Source organism: Lytechinus pictus, chromosome 3 (assembly GCF_037042905.1).
Source record: "Lytechinus pictus isolate F3 Inbred chromosome 3, Lp3.0, whole genome shotgun sequence".
NCBI classification, from domain to species: Eukaryota; Metazoa; Echinodermata; class Echinoidea; order Temnopleuroida; family Toxopneustidae; genus Lytechinus; species Lytechinus pictus.
Window position 1 is genome coordinate 17358382 of NC_087247.1, and position 17790 is coordinate 17376171.

The 17790-nt window shown below is 34.4% G+C and overlaps 1 protein-coding gene across 1 annotated transcript; it reads left to right on the plus strand.

Annotated features, from left to right (window-relative positions):
- Positions 1-2094: 2094 nt before the first annotated feature.
- LOC129257711 (uncharacterized) lies at positions 2095-14305 on the plus strand. The gene is made up of 4 exons (XM_054896103.2): positions 2095-2176; positions 10406-10439; positions 10697-10769; positions 11769-14305. Exons 1-4 carry the CDS (start codon positions 2154-2156, stop codon positions 11930-11932), a joined length of 294 nt encoding a protein of 97 aa, XP_054752078.1. The 5' UTR covers positions 2095-2153; the 3' UTR covers positions 11933-14305.
- Positions 14306-17790: the final 3485 nt, after the last annotated feature.

Below are 17790 nucleotides of genomic sequence, written 5' to 3' on the forward strand. Positions count from 1 at the left end.
TGATTACAAGCGTTACTCATTTGTGCATGATCTTCAGTCAAAACCCCATCTACTAAAAGTTTAGAGGGACCCTGACTCTTTTGTTTTGAATTTAGCGTTTGTCTTATAATTTTCCAGGTTCCCTTCATATCTTTGAAGACTGACTTAAACTTTTCATCATATGATTTTTTAGCGTCTCGTAGTAAAGATGTTAAAATATTCCTATAGCAAGAGTATTTCTGCTTCGCTCCAATATGTTCTCCTTAGTTTAAACTTACAAAATACTTTGTTTTTCTTGTTGATACATTTCAATAAAGATTTGGATACCCAAGGCATCTGAGGATATTTTATTCTATCTTTTTGTTTCTTGCATAGGAGAGGGAAATTCTTTTCATATAGTGTTGTCAACAATTCAAGAAATTTACTGTAAGCTATTTCAACGTCAGACTCATTTAAGACAACACTCCAATCGGTTGCATTTAAATCACACTTGAATCTTTGCATATTTTCAAAGCCAAAATTACGAGAAAAAATATTTTCATTGTTGTTGTTGTTATTTTAAATAGGCAAACTAGTCAGTTTTGACTATTGTTGCCTTGTAAATTTGCTTTCCCTTTTTTTTCAAAAAGAATAATTTCTTTGTTCAATCTAGATCAGTTAAAAAAAGTAAAGGAAAGATAGGAAAGAAAAGTTCTTAGGAAATCGTGCAAGACCACCTCTCCTGCCCTGTATTAGTACGTTATCCTGACAAGCATTCATATTCCTTGAGTTTTTTTTATACTTAATGGAAAAGAAGCAATTACTGGAAAGTGATCAGCTCACATTCACACTCAGGTACGATCGCAGATCGTTTAACGTTAGGCATCATGTTCGAGTACAACATTTATTACCTGATTGTGTAAGGGTAATTATGCATAGGCAGATCCTGGGGGGGGCCCGAGGGCCCCCCCCCCCCTATTGGCGGAGCAAAAAAAAAGAAAAAAAAAGGGAAAGAAAAAAAAGGAGGGAAAAGAGAGGAGAAAAAAGAAGAGGAGGAAGATGAGTGAATAAAATAGGAGTGAAGGGAAGACTTGGAAAATAAAGACTCTTTCATGTCACTATATAAAATTTTCACTCGCGCTTCGCGCTCGCATTGCCTGTTACGTGATTTACATATCTTGTTCAATATGGAGCTTAAATATCAAGTTTGGAAGTCAATATATAAAACTTTTTACCTCGTAAATCCAATTTTCATTATTATAGTTTGATTTACAAATTGATTTTTAACTTGTTCTCTATTTAAATCATTATCCAGTTTTAGATCACAATATAAAAAAATTGGTGCTCGCATTATTAGTGTAGGAAGATCGCCTATTACTCATCCTTTTCATGATTTACAAAACATGAAACTCGAATTTTCCCGCTCGCATCAATTGTTATATAGCTATCCTGTTCACGATTGAAAAAAAGATGATTACATTTTCCATTCTCCATGTAGAAATGTCAAAAATTTTCAGGTCGCGCTTCGCGCTCGCATTATTTGATTGTTGAAATATTAAACGTCTTCATGGCTAACTGCAATACCTTTTAGATCAGTTCAAAACGTGTATTTAAAATTCCTGCTAATGCTTCGCGTTCGTAGTAATTACTTAGTTGTATACACATCTTTTTCAGGAAAATAAATATTGTCCATATAATGTTCAAATTTTAGGAAAAAATACATATAATTTCACAAAAAAATTAGCTTGTGCTTCGCGCTCGCATTATATAAATACGTATTATGATATATATTTATGTTGATTTATAAGAATAAAGTTAAGAAGTGACTATTAGGACTACCCCTTTAAAGAAACAAAAAAATGTCATCTTCGAGCGGCCGATCGGGGAAAATATGGCTGAAAAAATTCTGGGCCCCCCCCTATTGTCTTATCAAGGACATCGCAATCAGCAAATATTTAGGATGGGAAAATATCGTTCATACACCAGTGAGGATCTCTTTAAGGGAAAATATACCCCCTCCTTTCGAAAATCCCGCCCGGATCCGCCCCTGGAAGGGGAAGACCCGGGGGGGGGGGGGGGAGACCTCGATCTCGACTCGATTTTTTTTTGTCAGTAATTTTCGCTTCTTATCTCTGTTTCCACAATACCATACATTTGTTCTTGATGCGATGATGCGATGATATCCTGACGAAAATATGGTGTTGAGAGCAATTTTAAAGTGAGTGATTCAGATATAATTTGTTAGTTTGTTTTAATAATGAAGCTAACATTTGCATCAGTTATTTGGTGCTATTTTAGTGGCCTACTACTAATGACTAATCTAACGTAAGGCCTAGCGCCTCGGCCCCACTCAGCTCACACCGTCACTAGTCCGTAGTCGCTAACCCAGCCAGGGAGCTCCGGCCCACGAGCGGGCCGCGAAATTATTTTTCCCACCGAGTTCTGGACCAACATATGAATATTCATGACTTGCGTCTTCGGATTGAGAGTACGCATGCGCGTGGACTTGGCCTCGACCAGTGCCGATCGTAAGCATTCACGTCGCTCAGAATGAATTAGCATCGTCAAATTACCGGTAACCTTACATAGTTACATAGGCCTTATAGGCTTAGATCTATATATACATCCAATTCTTAAACACTTATCAAACTAGCTGCCATTAAAATTAATGGCAAGACATGTGCTAGGGTAGGGCTAGCTTAGGCTAGCGCATTAACTTTACCTCAAATCTGGACCTGTCTAATGCCTAATAGTTTTACTAATAGGAATAGCCGACTAATGCCATGGTTAACTTAGAACTTGTTAGGTTCAAAAGAGGGGACATACGTCTTTTTTCGTTGCATTTTGACATTACAAATTATTAATTTGGCTTCTCAAGGGGGGGGGGCACGTCCCCTGGATCAGTTGTGACTCGTCAGGGGGCAGTCTGCCCCCCCCCCCCTTTGGTACACTAGTGGTTCCATGCTGATACAGCGTAGATCAGAGTCTAGATCTAGAGACTAGACTAGAACTAAGATAAAAAAAAATTAGATCTAGGACTGGTTCTGTATACGGACTAGACATAATTATTAAACCATGGCAAATAAGCTAATATTTATTTTCCAACCTAAAAACTGGACATTCGTAACAATTTTTCAAATTAAGAACAGGATAGGAAGTACCTAAAAACTGAACATTTGTAACACTTTTTCAAATCATGAACAGAATAGGAATTTAACTAGATAATAGATGCGAGCGCGAGCTGAAAGTTTTTGATTTTCCAGCCTAAATACTGGACATTCATAGCACTTTAAAAAGAATATGAACAGTATAGGAATCTAATCAATTTTTTTTTTTTTTTTTTTTAAAGCAGTATTTCTGCATTTATTAATAAATCAAAATTACAAATTTATAACAATGATATAAAATCAAACATACATACTGATCAAGTTACAAAGGTGACAATTATATAGTAGTTAAGTAGATATATAGACATAATATTCATGTAAACAATAACAAATGAATTTAAATGCAGAGGCCAGCTATCGTAAGCTGAAAGCTTGAAATAATAGCAGCCAGGGGAAAAGAGGCTACATGGAAACCATAATAAAAATACCGGGTCTTTATTATTTAAAAGTGATGTCACTTATATTGCTTAAAATATAATAAAAGGAAAGGGGGGGGAAGGGGCAAGATGAAGTGTGTGCAAGTGAGTGCGAGTGCAGGTGAGAATTTATAAGTATTTAGATAAAAGGTACCTCTTTAGTGAAGCTTTAAATGATATAAGAGATGCAGCTTGTTTGATATCATTCGGAAGGTTGTTCCAAACATCCGGGCCGTGATGCCGTATTAATGTGAGCGCGAAGCGCAAGCTGATAGTTTTTGATATTCCAACCTAAAAACTGGACATTCGTAACACATTTTTCAAATCATGAACAGGATAGGAATTTAAATAAATAATAGATGCGAGCGCGAGCTGACTTTTTTTCCAACCTAAATACTGGACATTCATAGCACTTTAAAAAGAATATGAACAAGATAGGAAACTAAACAATTAATGCGAGCGTGAAGCGCGAGCTGAAAGTTTTTGATTTCCAACCTAAAAACTGGAAATTCTTAGCACTTAATAATGAACGGAATAAGAATCTAAACAATGAATGCGAGCGCGAAGCGCGAGCTGAAAGTTTTTTATTTTCCAACCTAACAACTGGACATTCATAGCGCCTTATAAAGAATATGAACAGGATAGGAATCTAATCAATTAAAGTTCGGAATTAACAAGTTCTAAGTTAACCATGGCATTAGTCGGCTATTCCTATTAGTAGGCATATTAGACAGGTCCAGATTTGAGGTAAAGTTAATGCGCTAGCCTAAGCTAGCCCTACCCTAGCACATGTCTTGCCATTAATGGCAGCTAGTTTGATAAGTGTTTAAGAATTGGATGTATATATAGATCTAAGCCTATAAGGCCTATGTAACTATGTAAGGTTACCGGTAATTTCGATGCTAATTCATTCTGAGCAACGTGAATGCTTACGATCGGCACTGGTCGAGGCCAAGTCCACGCGCATGCGTACTCTCAATCCGAAGACGCAAGTCATGAATATTCATATGTTGGTCCAGAACTCGGTGGGAAAAATAATTTCGCGTCCGCCGGAGCCCTGGGGCTGGGGCCTGTCTTACGAAGAGTTACGATGGATCCAATCAATCGTAACTCTATGCAAATCCATCAGTGCCATAAATTTTTCGACAGGAAATTTGCACAATGTCCTTTGTAAACAAAGAGAAGCACAGTGAATTTTGAAGAAAACAATTAATGCATAAATATACATCATACTTACGACTTAGCTTGAAAATATTTTGAACAAGCATGCAATTGCAAAAGCCAAAATAGATGTTGACGTTGCTTGCCGTCTATACTATAGTTGCGATTGATCGGAACAATCGCAACTCCTTGTAAAACGGGGCCCAGGACTCATTCGTGTATTACTAGGCAGACATATACTCTCCAAAATGGGGTAGAATGGGGTCGCAATAGCACTCAAAATAAAAGGGGAAAAAATAAATAATGCACTTGCCTCGATTATATATGGATGAAGGTCTATCGTGAGACACAAAATCCTGACATTGAGGCACAAACTGCAACTGGTGGTACCGTATCCGTAGGTATGTTACAAAAAAAAATTTGAGAAATTAGGTGTTTGCTTCATATCATTTACTATACCTCGAGCGAAGTTCGTGCAGACTCCACTTCATACCGCTACACTACGCTCCACCTACCCGAACTTCGGGACAGTGAACCAGTTCAGATATACCGAGTGACAAAGGTGGGATGGAATGATGGTTTATTGTAAAAATTACAGAAAAAAAACATAACGAGAAAGATAAATAGCTTAATATCTTACTCTATACCCGTATTTCACTCCGTGTCCATCCTCCGGTTATCCTCAAAATTTGTGATTTTGGGCCAGTATCAAATTCCTCACACGTATTATTCACGGCCGATTTCAAAACATTGTATGCGCGTATCGAGTGGACCTTCCTAATAGCAACACTGATAAGTGTTGCTGCCCTCTACGTTCGTTGCATACAATGTTTTGAAATCGGCCGTGAATAATACGTGTGAGGAATTTGAACCACTTCGTTATGACGTACATGTACAATGCTCCGATAAGCAATATTACAAAACGCCGTTTTGAAGAACAATTTATAGATAAAAATTATTATTTAACAAATAATAAAATTTATAACTTGATTATAAATATTATAAATAATTATTACAATTACCCCTCACCCCTTTGCTCTTCAATCCGCCTTTTAATAATCAATTATTTCTTTTTAAATGGATAACACAACAAGAGAAACTAATGCCAATAATTGGATTTATATGTATATGCAATTTGATTTCTTTTTAAAATTTAATCTCAAATTTTATTAAAAAACCCCCACAAAATTCCTGAAAACAAAGGCTTGGTTAAACAGGTTCATCAAGATCATCTCCGAACAAATATTAATACACAAATAACCGGTAATGTTTGGTTAATTCTATGGAACTATGCTTATGGCCAGTTCAGTTGATGTACATGATGTAGACCTATGTCCAGACTACAAAATGTGAGGCAATATTTTATAGAGAACCTAATTAAAGACGATATTAAATTCTTATTTTTTTATAATAAATCCAAAGAAAAAAAAGGAAAGCTTCTAAATTTTATAGCGTTTGCACCCCTGTCCTACTATAACTACATGTATATTGATTTTTCATGCCCTCCTTTACTTTCAGTGCACGCTTTGTTTTCATTTGTATGATTTCTTTGTTTAGTTTTTAATTAACTAAACACAGCCTATCTTGGTAATAGTGAGAAGCCTGCTCAATGTATTCCCTTTCTCAACGATTTTTAATATTTCTATTTTATAGTGTGGAATAACACCTGTACATGTACAGGCTGTCGTGCTAAACATTGTAATAAATTTGATTTATTGTCAAATAATGCTGGAATTGAGATTATTTTGTTGTTTATATCTTTGTCACCATATATTTATAAGAAGGCCAGAATGCTAGGAAATATATACAGTGCGTCCCAGAAAAAACGAAACCAATATTTAGCGATGATTTATCATAACTTAATCATAGATAAAATAGACAAATGACCTACCAATGTAAAGCTTAGAATCTCCTCTTTCATCTGGTATTACTTAGATTATTCCTCATTCACGCATGATTGAGCAGAAACAATTCGAAGAAAGGATGCCAAAAACTCATTTGGCGGGGGGTATCTGAATTTCAAAAAGAAAATCACATGACTAAAAAGTTCAATATCTTCTCTTTTCTTTGATACCTAAATCACAGAAAATGGTCAAATAGTAAAAAAGTTATGATCCCTCGAAACAATGCTTGTATTTCCATAATTTCATTAAATAAACGTGTTTTCACCGGTTTCCCACAGAAGCTATCGCACGGTAACAAGAGACTTAATGCATGGCTGATCGTCAACAAAACGGAGTGTCGAGTGAGTTTGAACGCTAGCCTGTAAAACCTCTTCATTTTATGAAATTGTTGAAATTCAAGCCTTATTTCAAATAACCAGAACTTTGTTATTTCTTGACCATTTTCTGTAATTGAGGTATCAAATTAAAGAGCAGATATTGAACTTTTCAAAAATGTGGTTTTCTTTTTAAAACCCAGATACGGCCCGCCAAGTGACTTTTTGGTATCCCCTTTTAAATTTTTTTTGCTCACTCATGCGTGAATGAGAAATAATCTAAGTAATTTCAGATGAAAGAGGAGATTCTAAGCTTTGAAATGGTAGGTAATTTGTTTATTGTATTTGCGATTAAGTTATGATAAATCATCGATAAATCTCGGTTTCGTTTTTTGTGGGACGCACTGTATATGCATAATTTTTGTCCTTTAGGTCACAAGCCTCTCCCACTACATGTAATGGAGGTTCAAGAACCTGGTTCTTGGTTCCAAATCCGATGTCTGAAATGACATAAACATCATTGTTTTCACAAAAAAAATAGGACTCCTGTCACTAAAAGACAAACTTGGTCCTGTAATGAGTAAAAGATATACAGTGCATGTTTAACTCTGCTGAGTCTCTCTAGACTAGCTAGAGACATAATTTGTTGATTTGACTCCAGAAGACACAGTGAGCACCAATATGGGCGCCCTTCTGCATACCATATAACCATGGAGTGGTATGATACTTGTTTAGAACTATGTTTGACTCCTGAGGAATATACTAGTTTTCTCCCATTTGTTTTTGGGCAATTCCAGCGTAACGGACATGACGTTCAGACAAATTTTTGTAATTCAAAGGTTTATACAGTAGAATTAGCAGTCTTTTGATAATTGCTACTGAGCTTATCAGACACATTTAAGTATCAGTTACATACACATGAAATTTCAAATCGTTTCGTTGAACAGTTGCGGAGAAATTGCACTCTTTGTCAGCGTAACGGACATGACACGAAATGGACGAAGCATTTTTACCTCCTATTGCTTATCAAAATTCCTGTGAATTCTTAGATTGCATGCACCTGACGCTGGTGTTAATTTAACCTTAAGATCATGCTCTATCCATAAAATGGTGTTTAACAAAAGTTTTACAGTGCATTCTGTATTCATAGCTCAAAATGTAGCGTAACGGACATGACACATGAAGCGTAACGGACATGACAGTTTCGTCCACTTTTTGTAAGCGAATATAATTATTTTATTACAAGATATGGTACAAGTCTAATTGGTTACTTGTTAAGGCTAGAGTTTAGAGACACACATCATAACTGGTAATCTGTAATATCTCCTATTATTTTGCAATTTGAGAGGGGGGCTTTGCGTACAATATTTATAAAACAAAAAAATATTTGGAAAAATTTCTTTTACACCAGTTAACAACAGTTAATGATTATTTTCCAGTTACTACCATCCGCCATATCTAATTAAAAGAGAAAAAGTTGATAGTAAAGATTATTTTTTATTCATGGCTTACTATTTGACAATATACACTAGCGTAACGGACATGACACCCTTCCGAAGTGAACTTCATCAGCACTTCTTAGTTGCAAAATGAAAGAAATATGAATAATGAATGTAATTATGTAACAGCAAAGTACCTTTACTAAAATTCTTAAGAAAAAAATGTAGATATTATTGGCACTTTTGGCAGGTATTATCAATTTAATAGCTATAGCCCACATGATAATTTTATATAGAATACAATAATAGTACCATAGGCACACTGAGAAGAGCAAATCAGATTTTTTGTGAGAAGAAAACAAAATGTACCAGACCTGATTAAATCCAAGATGAACATACACCTGTATTATAAAATGTATTTTATGATAAAGAATATGTACTAGTATTAATGTCAATTTTAAGATTTAAAAAATGATATTAAAAAGTATTTTAAATTTTAATAGCAGTACCTGGAAACCAGTCTTTCATTATCGATTATGTACGAGTTATAAGGTAATCGGAATGTTTGTAAATCGCTTAGAACTGAGATTTTTTTCATTCAAAATAAAGATCCTTGGTATAATCATCCTTTCATCAAATCTTGGATGTACAAAATCTTACGATCTTGCTTGCTGACAAATGTGGCTGTATCTAATTTCATTGTATTGTCTGCGCTGCTTGTGTACAAACGAAGATACATCATTCAAATCATGATTATGGCTGACCAAAATACTATGATGACATAATTTATTGATCGCGCCACATTCCTTCCACAGCCTCTTTGCTTTGTGATATTAAGAAGTGCCTCTGTAGATTCATGGATTCATAGAGCTACATCATGTAACACAGATATCTGAATATTTACAAACTTGTTTTAAATGTGAGCCAGTGCCATCACTGAAGAAGTTGAGGGTTGGTGAAAGTCAGATACTTTGAAGCAATGTCATCAAAGATCTCATGAATTCACAAGTTGGAGTTTTATCATGCTCCAAACTGTCAGTGCAAACACCTAAGATAATCAATTATTGTTCAAACACAAATGATGCAGATTGTGATCTGAGTATGTTGCCAGATTTAGCTGCATCTTATCCTAATATTATGTGGCATACTGTTAATTCTCAGAAAAATATACCAGAACAAGAGCTGAACTTTCATCATTTACCAACTTCTAAAAATAGCTTGAATGACATGCAGATTCTAGGAGTTATTACATCCAGCTATCCTCAAGCAATTGAGACTGACCACAGTCTGTGACACTGAGCCTAATATTTTGTTTTTGTGAATGCTGCCTTTTGTCATATATTAGGTGTCATGTCCGTTACGCGAATTGTCATGTCCGTTATGCCATTTTTATGAAAATGAGAAGTGGTCAGGGAAAATGATTGCTACACATGGTAGGGGGTTTAATTCTAACATAGAATCTGAATCTGCAGTACCTTCAGACAAATTTCCTGTAAGCTGTGAAAACTTAAAGTGAAAAACGTAACGGACATGACACTGATAATGGTAAAGAAATCACATTAATCTGAAGATCGATTTCTCTAAAATTGATGAATGGCATGAAATATAACAATGATTTTCTGTTGATTTAAACATTAATCATCTATACAAAAGTTAAAATAGACCTGTGGGACCTTATTTGCTTTTAGTAGAGACAGGAAAGATGAATTGTTTAAAAATAGCCACATTTTTTAGATTTTGCAATTTATTATTTTATTTTTTTGATGATGGAAAAAAACACAAAATTTTATCAATATTGTGATTTTTCTATTGGAAATTGAAACTTTATAGATTACTTTTTAAGAAAATTTGACTGCTTAAGTGGAATCTGAAACTTCATTTTTTCTCGAAAGTGAACATTTTCCATGGAATTGCCCTTTTCTTTTTGTATTAGCGAGAGCCCTGCTACTGCTAGTAGTTAAGTCTGAAATTGTACATATTTGTAAGTCAGTAATTATAAGTATAAACTGTCTCATTCATTGCCCTTTCTTTTAATTTGATTTGTAGGTACTTGGCCAATCACCCTCAATTAGTAGATTCAGTAAGTAAAACATAATTTCATCTTCTATGCACTTTCATATACTTGTAAATTTCTTTTTATCAAATTATATTAAACTAAACTTTTTAAATTAAAATTCAAATAAACAAGTATATTCAAATGACGTTCAGCTAGCATGATGGTAGTAAGTTTTGTACTTGGTAGTAAACACCAATGAATTATGAAATATATCAAATTATAAGTTGCTATGTAAGAGCATTCTAACATTCCCCAATTTTATTTATTTCCATTATACAAAGCTTGCAGAATCTAGATTTATGAGAAGACTGGCACAGATGACAGCATATGGAATTAATAAAGCTAATGAAATTGGTAAGTAGAAGTGACTTGGAAATCTATTATGAAATAGTTTTCTCATGGTTGATGTACAGTAGCTGTTCATTTGAATCAGGTACCATAATCAACAGTTTTGACACCAGGATGTTGTCACTGCACCTGACTTTCTTGAACCTCCGTTGTTTTATCTATTCAGATAGTGGAAGATTGAAAGAGAAAAAACACTGCAGAGAATTCCAGCTAAAAGCTCAAGCTTTACGGTTGCCTAAATCTCAAATAGCATGTTAGGGAAAAGTACATGTCTTTATGATTGGTCAATATGAAGGTTGTAGATTTGAGTAATTCTGCACCTTGGTTAAATTATAATTTATGCATGGAATTAAATCTGTAAATAAAGTCCCTCAATTGCTTATTTTTATTTGTTTATTTATTATTATAGCGGCAGGTGTCAAAATGTTTTCTTGTGTAATTTTGTAATTTGATTTTTTTTAAATGGAAAATGTCAGCAGCGATACTATTCCCATCATAAATTATAATTATCTTATATCATTTGGAAAAGTGAAAGTTACAGAGTTTTAGATTTGTATATGAAATTGCAATTTTGGTTTCAAGTTATTGTGCAATATGTTTGATAAAAAAGCAATGTTAAGTCCTTTATGACGTTTCCAATTTATTGTGCAAAATTCTGGGGGATGATAATACCCTCCCCCCCCCCCCCCCCCCGGACACTGAGAAATGTACAGTTAAAATGAATGGAACTGAATTATTTGCCACCAATACAGGCTAGATTGGTTTGCTACCAAAAAAATTAAGTAAATGTAGAGTAAGTGGCAGCAGTATCTAATCCTGGAGTTTGAAGGTTTACAAAGTTCATTTTGGGATGACAGGGAAGCCTGATGAAAAAAGCTGACAATTTGATGGTATGGTCCTGGGATGTGATTTTTATATTTCCTGATAACAGCAATAGAAATGCCTTTCCCCAGTTTGGACACTTCATGAGATTTAAAATCTAATCATTATTTTTTTTACTTGTAGGTCATGAAGCATTAGACAAAGCTGCCGAGTCTGAAACGCTGAAGAAGATGGCAGACGAGACCCATGAGCCTCAAGGTGACCTGTCATCATTTGGGAAAACCTTTGCTAAGGAGCTGAAGCAAGAAATGGACAAGGCGAGGGAAGATGCTAAAAAGATTAAATGACCATGGTGGTTGGTGGACAGCTAGAGGTTTAAGAAAGGACCAGAGAAGAAGCTTGAAATTGTGATCATTATTGATCATTAAGATTAGAGAGAACTGTAAGGTGTCATATGTGGTGACAGAAATTTCAGAAGTAACATTTTGTTCATCAGAGTTCCCACACAGGAGGTTGACCAAACACTTGTGCTTATAACAAAGTAAAAAAAAATGCCCCATGAGTGAAGGAAGCAGAATGGTTTTTATTCACCTCTGACGAAATGAATCATGCTATTAGAACCCGACTTCTATTATTAAAATGGAATACTTTTGCCAAATTGATTTTTAGATGTAGAAGTATAACTCCAGATTGAAGGGGAGGGGGTGGGGGCTCTGGATGAATAGTTTTCTTGCTGTAAAAAGACATTATGGGGGCTGAGTGTGATTTAGCCTTAGAAATGTTCTAAATAGTTAAATATTTAAAGTTGCAAGATGGTCTGTGTGAGTTACCCAATTCAGTCGGCTATTTGAAATAAACAGCTGCGAGGAACCCCCCCCCCCCTAGATCTGGACATATAGAAAATGTTGATTCTTCTTTTTTTTTGTAATTGAAAACTTTAAAGTTTCTTTGGATATATTTTGTATTGATACTTGGGTGGTCATCTTATTGGATTCTGTTCGAACTCATTTTGAGATGATCACCAAAGCTGGAATTTATGTCTGAAATGAGAATGAAACCCATAGAATAAGTTACTAGTAGCTTGTATGAAAATAGAAAAAATAAAAGAACAAGATAAATGAAATTTGAAAACAATAATAATGTTAATGGCATTTGAATGTTGAAATCACTTATGTCATGGAGATCCTCCTATTGGAAATGCGACCAAAATTTTTGATGTCAAACAAGTACAACTCTACCCTTTGTACACTGAAAATATATCTCCAAACTTTTGCTTATATTCTAAGGATAGTACAAAGTGAAAAAAATTGATCTACAGATATAATTAAAAAAAAAAATTAAGTTGAATATGCAGAAGAGTGATGGGGGGGGGGGGGGGGGGTTACAAGTCTGACATACCACATGTTGATCACATTGCCAAGGGGAGGATGTCCTCATCATTTATAGTTATCTCTACATTCAAATGCTCATAACTTATCATTACCCAAATTTTTCTTAACTTGCACATCGTTTCTTTGATTTGTCTGTTTTCACAGAAGCTAACTTGTTCCAAGGTGGTCATTTAAATTTGTCAGAGGCCCTATTAATCATATGCACTGTTGAGAATAATCTCAAGTTGACTATCAATTTATTCAGTGGCAACTCTTCAGAAGACAAGATCTTGATAAGTAAAGTGTTTTGGATCATAATCTCAGTAATATTTCTAGGGCACTGATTCATTAAGCTGTTAAAATCCACATGTCTGTAGGACTGGAAAATGTTTTGGGTTCAAAATCAAAGTAACATTCCCATCAGCTCAACCTTCAGCGAGAGTTCAAATATGATTTTTGTAGATATAATTCCTGACAGCGAAAAAATTACACCGGGGATTGGGGCGAGTTTGCCCATGAGATAATCAAAAGAGCCCTTGAAACTTAAAAAAGGAATCCTGAAAAATGCCCATTTGTTGCAATGCTAAAGCTTATCCAATGTTCCAGATTCAGGTAGAAAGAGGTGAAAAGTAGCCCCTGAAAATCATTTTTTTTTGCCTGCTACACGTACAATGTATGTGTGTGTTATAAGGTTGAAAGGTGAGCTCTTGATTTAGTGTAAGCATTTTCCATTTGTTCATAACTTTATTTATATACAAAGAGCTTTATGAATGAAACAATCCCCTAGTGATTTCTATTGTACGGTGGAAGCTCAATAATACAAATGCCATTCATACTGGCCCATAATATAACCCATTTTATCATTGTGATCAAAATAATTTGTTAAATTATAAACTTTGTAAGATTTCTGAATATGGGTCTAGATCATGAAAGTCAACAAACATTGAGATATTATCCAAGTGCATTGCTATCCTGAGAAAGTTTGCCTGAATTCTTCCAGGGTTTTTCCATAAATTTTGTAATGGATTTGTGATAATTTTTTTATCAGCCAATGAAATGCCAAGGTTTCAGGAGCTTTTAATCATTATCATGATTTTATTGCAACTGTAAGAATACTGAACTTCAATGTAAGCTTGTGCAGGTTTTCGTTTACCACTCTGTAGTCTGTTTCTCAATGACAGTTTTTTTTCCCCTTGGCACTTTGCTTCCTAGTTGGGAAATGTATAGATGAAGGATCATCCGCATGAATTTCATTGACCAAGGACGCTATTCAATTGCAATAATGTGTACATTACTGTTATATTATGCAAGTATTTAATAAAACAAAAATATGTTATTTTATCAAAGAAACTAGTTGCAAGGGTTTTCATTGATTGTACATTGTGAATGTATTAAATTACTTGCACATTTATTGTTATGCAAATGAATTGAAACCAGAAACAGCATTATAACTATTAAAATGCGTTCAATAAATGTACACCTAACTCCAATTCAACTCCATGTAATTTTTTTTAAATGCAATTTTCCAAGGGGTGTGAAAAATTGTTTCTAACTGTATTCAATTTGAATTGGATCTTGCTTTCTTCACATACTAGTATACATTATGTAAGCCCATTAAACACAATAAAACTGCATCCAAATTTGGGAGTAAATGGTATCTCCAAACTATTAAAATAAGATATGCAAAATAGAGGAATAGTGACATCACTTTGTTTTTAAACTTATGACTATAATATATAGTATACTACGTTCTCTTTCTTCAGTTTCCTGTGTATTTCGGAACAATTTGATTGACCTTTGGTCGAAAATTTCTTCAAGTCTTTTTCACCTTTGGTTATGGTAAATTGCCAACTTGTCCACTCATAACATGGTCTACCTTCATTTAATCTAATGCCATTCCGTCCATCAACATTTCGTCTAGCAGCAACTTGGTCCAATAACCATTTGTTCCAATCATCAATGATCACTTTGTCTAATCACCAGTTCATCTATGACCATTTAGTCTTATAACCAGTTGGTCTAATATCCATTTTATTTTCATCCATTTCACCCAATCAACACTTTAGTCCAAATGGGATATGGTCCAAATGGCTATTGGACCAACTGGTTATCAGACGACATGATGTATGGAAGAAATGTCATTTAGACCATGTGGATAGTGGACGAACTGATGGTAGACCAAATAATAGTAGACGAGTTAGTAATTGGACTAATTGGCATTAGACCAATTGAACCTTGGTCATCACCTCTAATATCAGTATGTCACAAAGTTTGCATCCAATTTCTAACTTGTCAAGTTTACATTGAATTTGGCAACCTTTTCTGACATTATTCTAGCACACTTCATGACTACCATTACTGTTCTGATGCTCTTATGGTTAAAAAAACTTTCTCATCTTCTCTTCACTATTTCAGGACATGAAAAAAAAAAATGCTGGTAATTCTACTATTTGAGTTTTCAAATACATGTAATTCCGCCCCCAGAGTTGACGAATACCTTCCACCCCCCAAAAATATTAATAATGATAAATAATATAGCTCAAAACCATCACAAGGCATATATGCAAATGAGAGCTGATGATGTAATGTAGATTTTGGTTTGATTCATGGAAATCTAAGATCATTGCTAAGATTTATCAGCATTTGATGAAGATCCTCTGTATCATCAATTATGACAAATCATACAAATAGAAAGTGTGTCATAATTAGCACCCTCATTTACATAAATGAAAAAACCGTTTTGTGAATATAAGCAAAACTTTAAAATGTCAGAACATTCTTTTTTTTATTTCACTGCTGCTTGTTTGAATTTTTTCTATTCACGACAAACTTGTTAAAATCAAGTTGTTGGGATGGACTTGCCATAAAGCCTATCTTAAGTTTTGGTAAAAACCCCAAAGTGCATGTCACTATTTCAATTCATTGCTAGAATATATGAATGCCTGTGCCCTATAACAGTTTCAATGTGAAGGATATTGACTAAATGTTTTATTTTGATAAAATTTACCAACTTTATATCAAAATTTATTTCGATCAGGTGCCCAATTAATTTATGGTCTCTCTAACTTCTTCTCAAGCATGGATTTGGCTGAAAATTTCAGGACATGTGTCAGAAGTTTTTCAATATCCAATAAGTAAATGTGTAAGGCTCATACAGATACTGGCCATTTTAACTCAAATCAATGAGAGGGTGCTAGGTGCCAAATTTAAATTCCAACGGCTGAAAACACATTCAATGGCTACCATAATGAACTTTAATATTGGAATGTAAGAAGTTGCTTTTACATTACTAACCCTTTCCCAACGTTTTAGACAGGCTTTAAAGGTTCGGTATAAGGTCGATAATGTCTATTGTAATTGAGTATCATGTAAATTCATTGAGTTATCACTTTATCCTGTAAAACACATTTTCATCTCATATCCTCTACTTCTGAACTGCTTGAGGTTGTACACATTCATATATCATAAAATTGAATGGGAATGGTAATTTGTATATGCATTATTTACTAAGGCTAAAGACGGGTTTTGAAGCCACAAAGTATGGGCCAGTTTGTGATTCACTCTCTTTCTCTCTCACACACACACATCCATACCACACTCCATGTAAAAATACAAGGGGTGGCTATTTTCAAAGTGCCATTTTCATGAAGTTTTTAAGCCCAACAGTCACAAGAGCAACAGTCATAATCAAATGCTTCCCAGCCGATCAAAACTAAAAATTCATTGAAATTGGTATTGGTGGTTATTTTTTACCTGATTGCCAAGAAAGCATGAATGCTTGTAAGCAAGCAACCAGAGGACCGACGGCTTAAGGTCCTCTCCGAAGGAAAATAAATAAATATTTATTTTTTGACATGCTGAGACAAAGTTTAGCATGTTTGTTTCTCAAGTCAAATGGTTATATGGCAACAAAAACACACACAAAAAAAAAAAACAATTCATAGAGAAGATATTTCTGCTGTTCGGCCGCAAAAGTTAACAAGTGTTCAAATTAGCTGTATTTAAACGAGTAAATATATGTATAGAGTTTGTCTTTGAAACTAAGACAGATTTCTTTTGAGTTGCACAAGTCATGCATGTTTGTTGACTTGAGAGTGGCAATATTTTTAATCATGTTGCTGAGCTGTAACACATGTCTGAAAACGCCTTCATTCAACACCAGCAGACATACCACATAAATTTCTGGAAGTTTGAAATGATGAAGATTGTGAGAGACTTGGCCTAGAGGTCTTAAAAAGAAGCCAAACGCAATAATCCCTTTCTGTACTCACAAATTAAAGTTTCAAAGCATGAAAAACTATTTTGTTTAGATTATCAGGAGGAATTTTCTTCATTGGTGTTCTATTCGGAACTATAATTACTTTCATGACTTTAGGGAAAAAGTGGCATATCTACACTTGGCAATCTCAACATCAAATCTCAATCTTCAACCTGTACCCATTTTCTATGCCATGATTCTTATCCACACCAAACACAGATACTCTCTTTCTCATAACATAACACAATCAAAAGATGCAGAGGAACCTTTGTTTTAAAATGAGTTGATTTCTTGTTTACGAGGAAATCACCCTTACAAATAATGCCCTTAATTTTCCAGGTACTATATACAATCTTTTTTTTGTATATCACCACAAAGCAGGAAAATTGAACACTGTGCAAATTATATTTTTTCTCATTGTTTGTAGATCTGAATGGCAAAGATGGTTTTCAACAATCCTGAATGCAAGCTCTCAACTAAAATGTGGCACTTCAACACTAAAAAGGTTCCAATGTATTGATGTAGTGAAAATTACAATATGAAACTCACAAAGAACAGAATTGAAAGCAGCAAGAAG

What these genes read in the sequence shown, in the direction of transcription:
- LOC129257711 (XM_054896103.2), top strand. Translation starts at nt 2,154, where the DNA reads ATGGTGTTGAGAGCAATTTTAAA. An exon ending in GTGTTGAGAGCAATTTTAAA is followed by an intron (nt 2,177 to 10,405) that starts GTGAGTGATTCA and finishes TTTGATTTGTAG; the next exon opens with GTACTTGGCCAATCACCCTC. An exon ending in ACCCTCAATTAGTAGATTCA is followed by an intron (nt 10,440 to 10,696) that starts GTAAGTAAAACA and finishes CATTATACAAAG; the next exon opens with CTTGCAGAATCTAGATTTAT.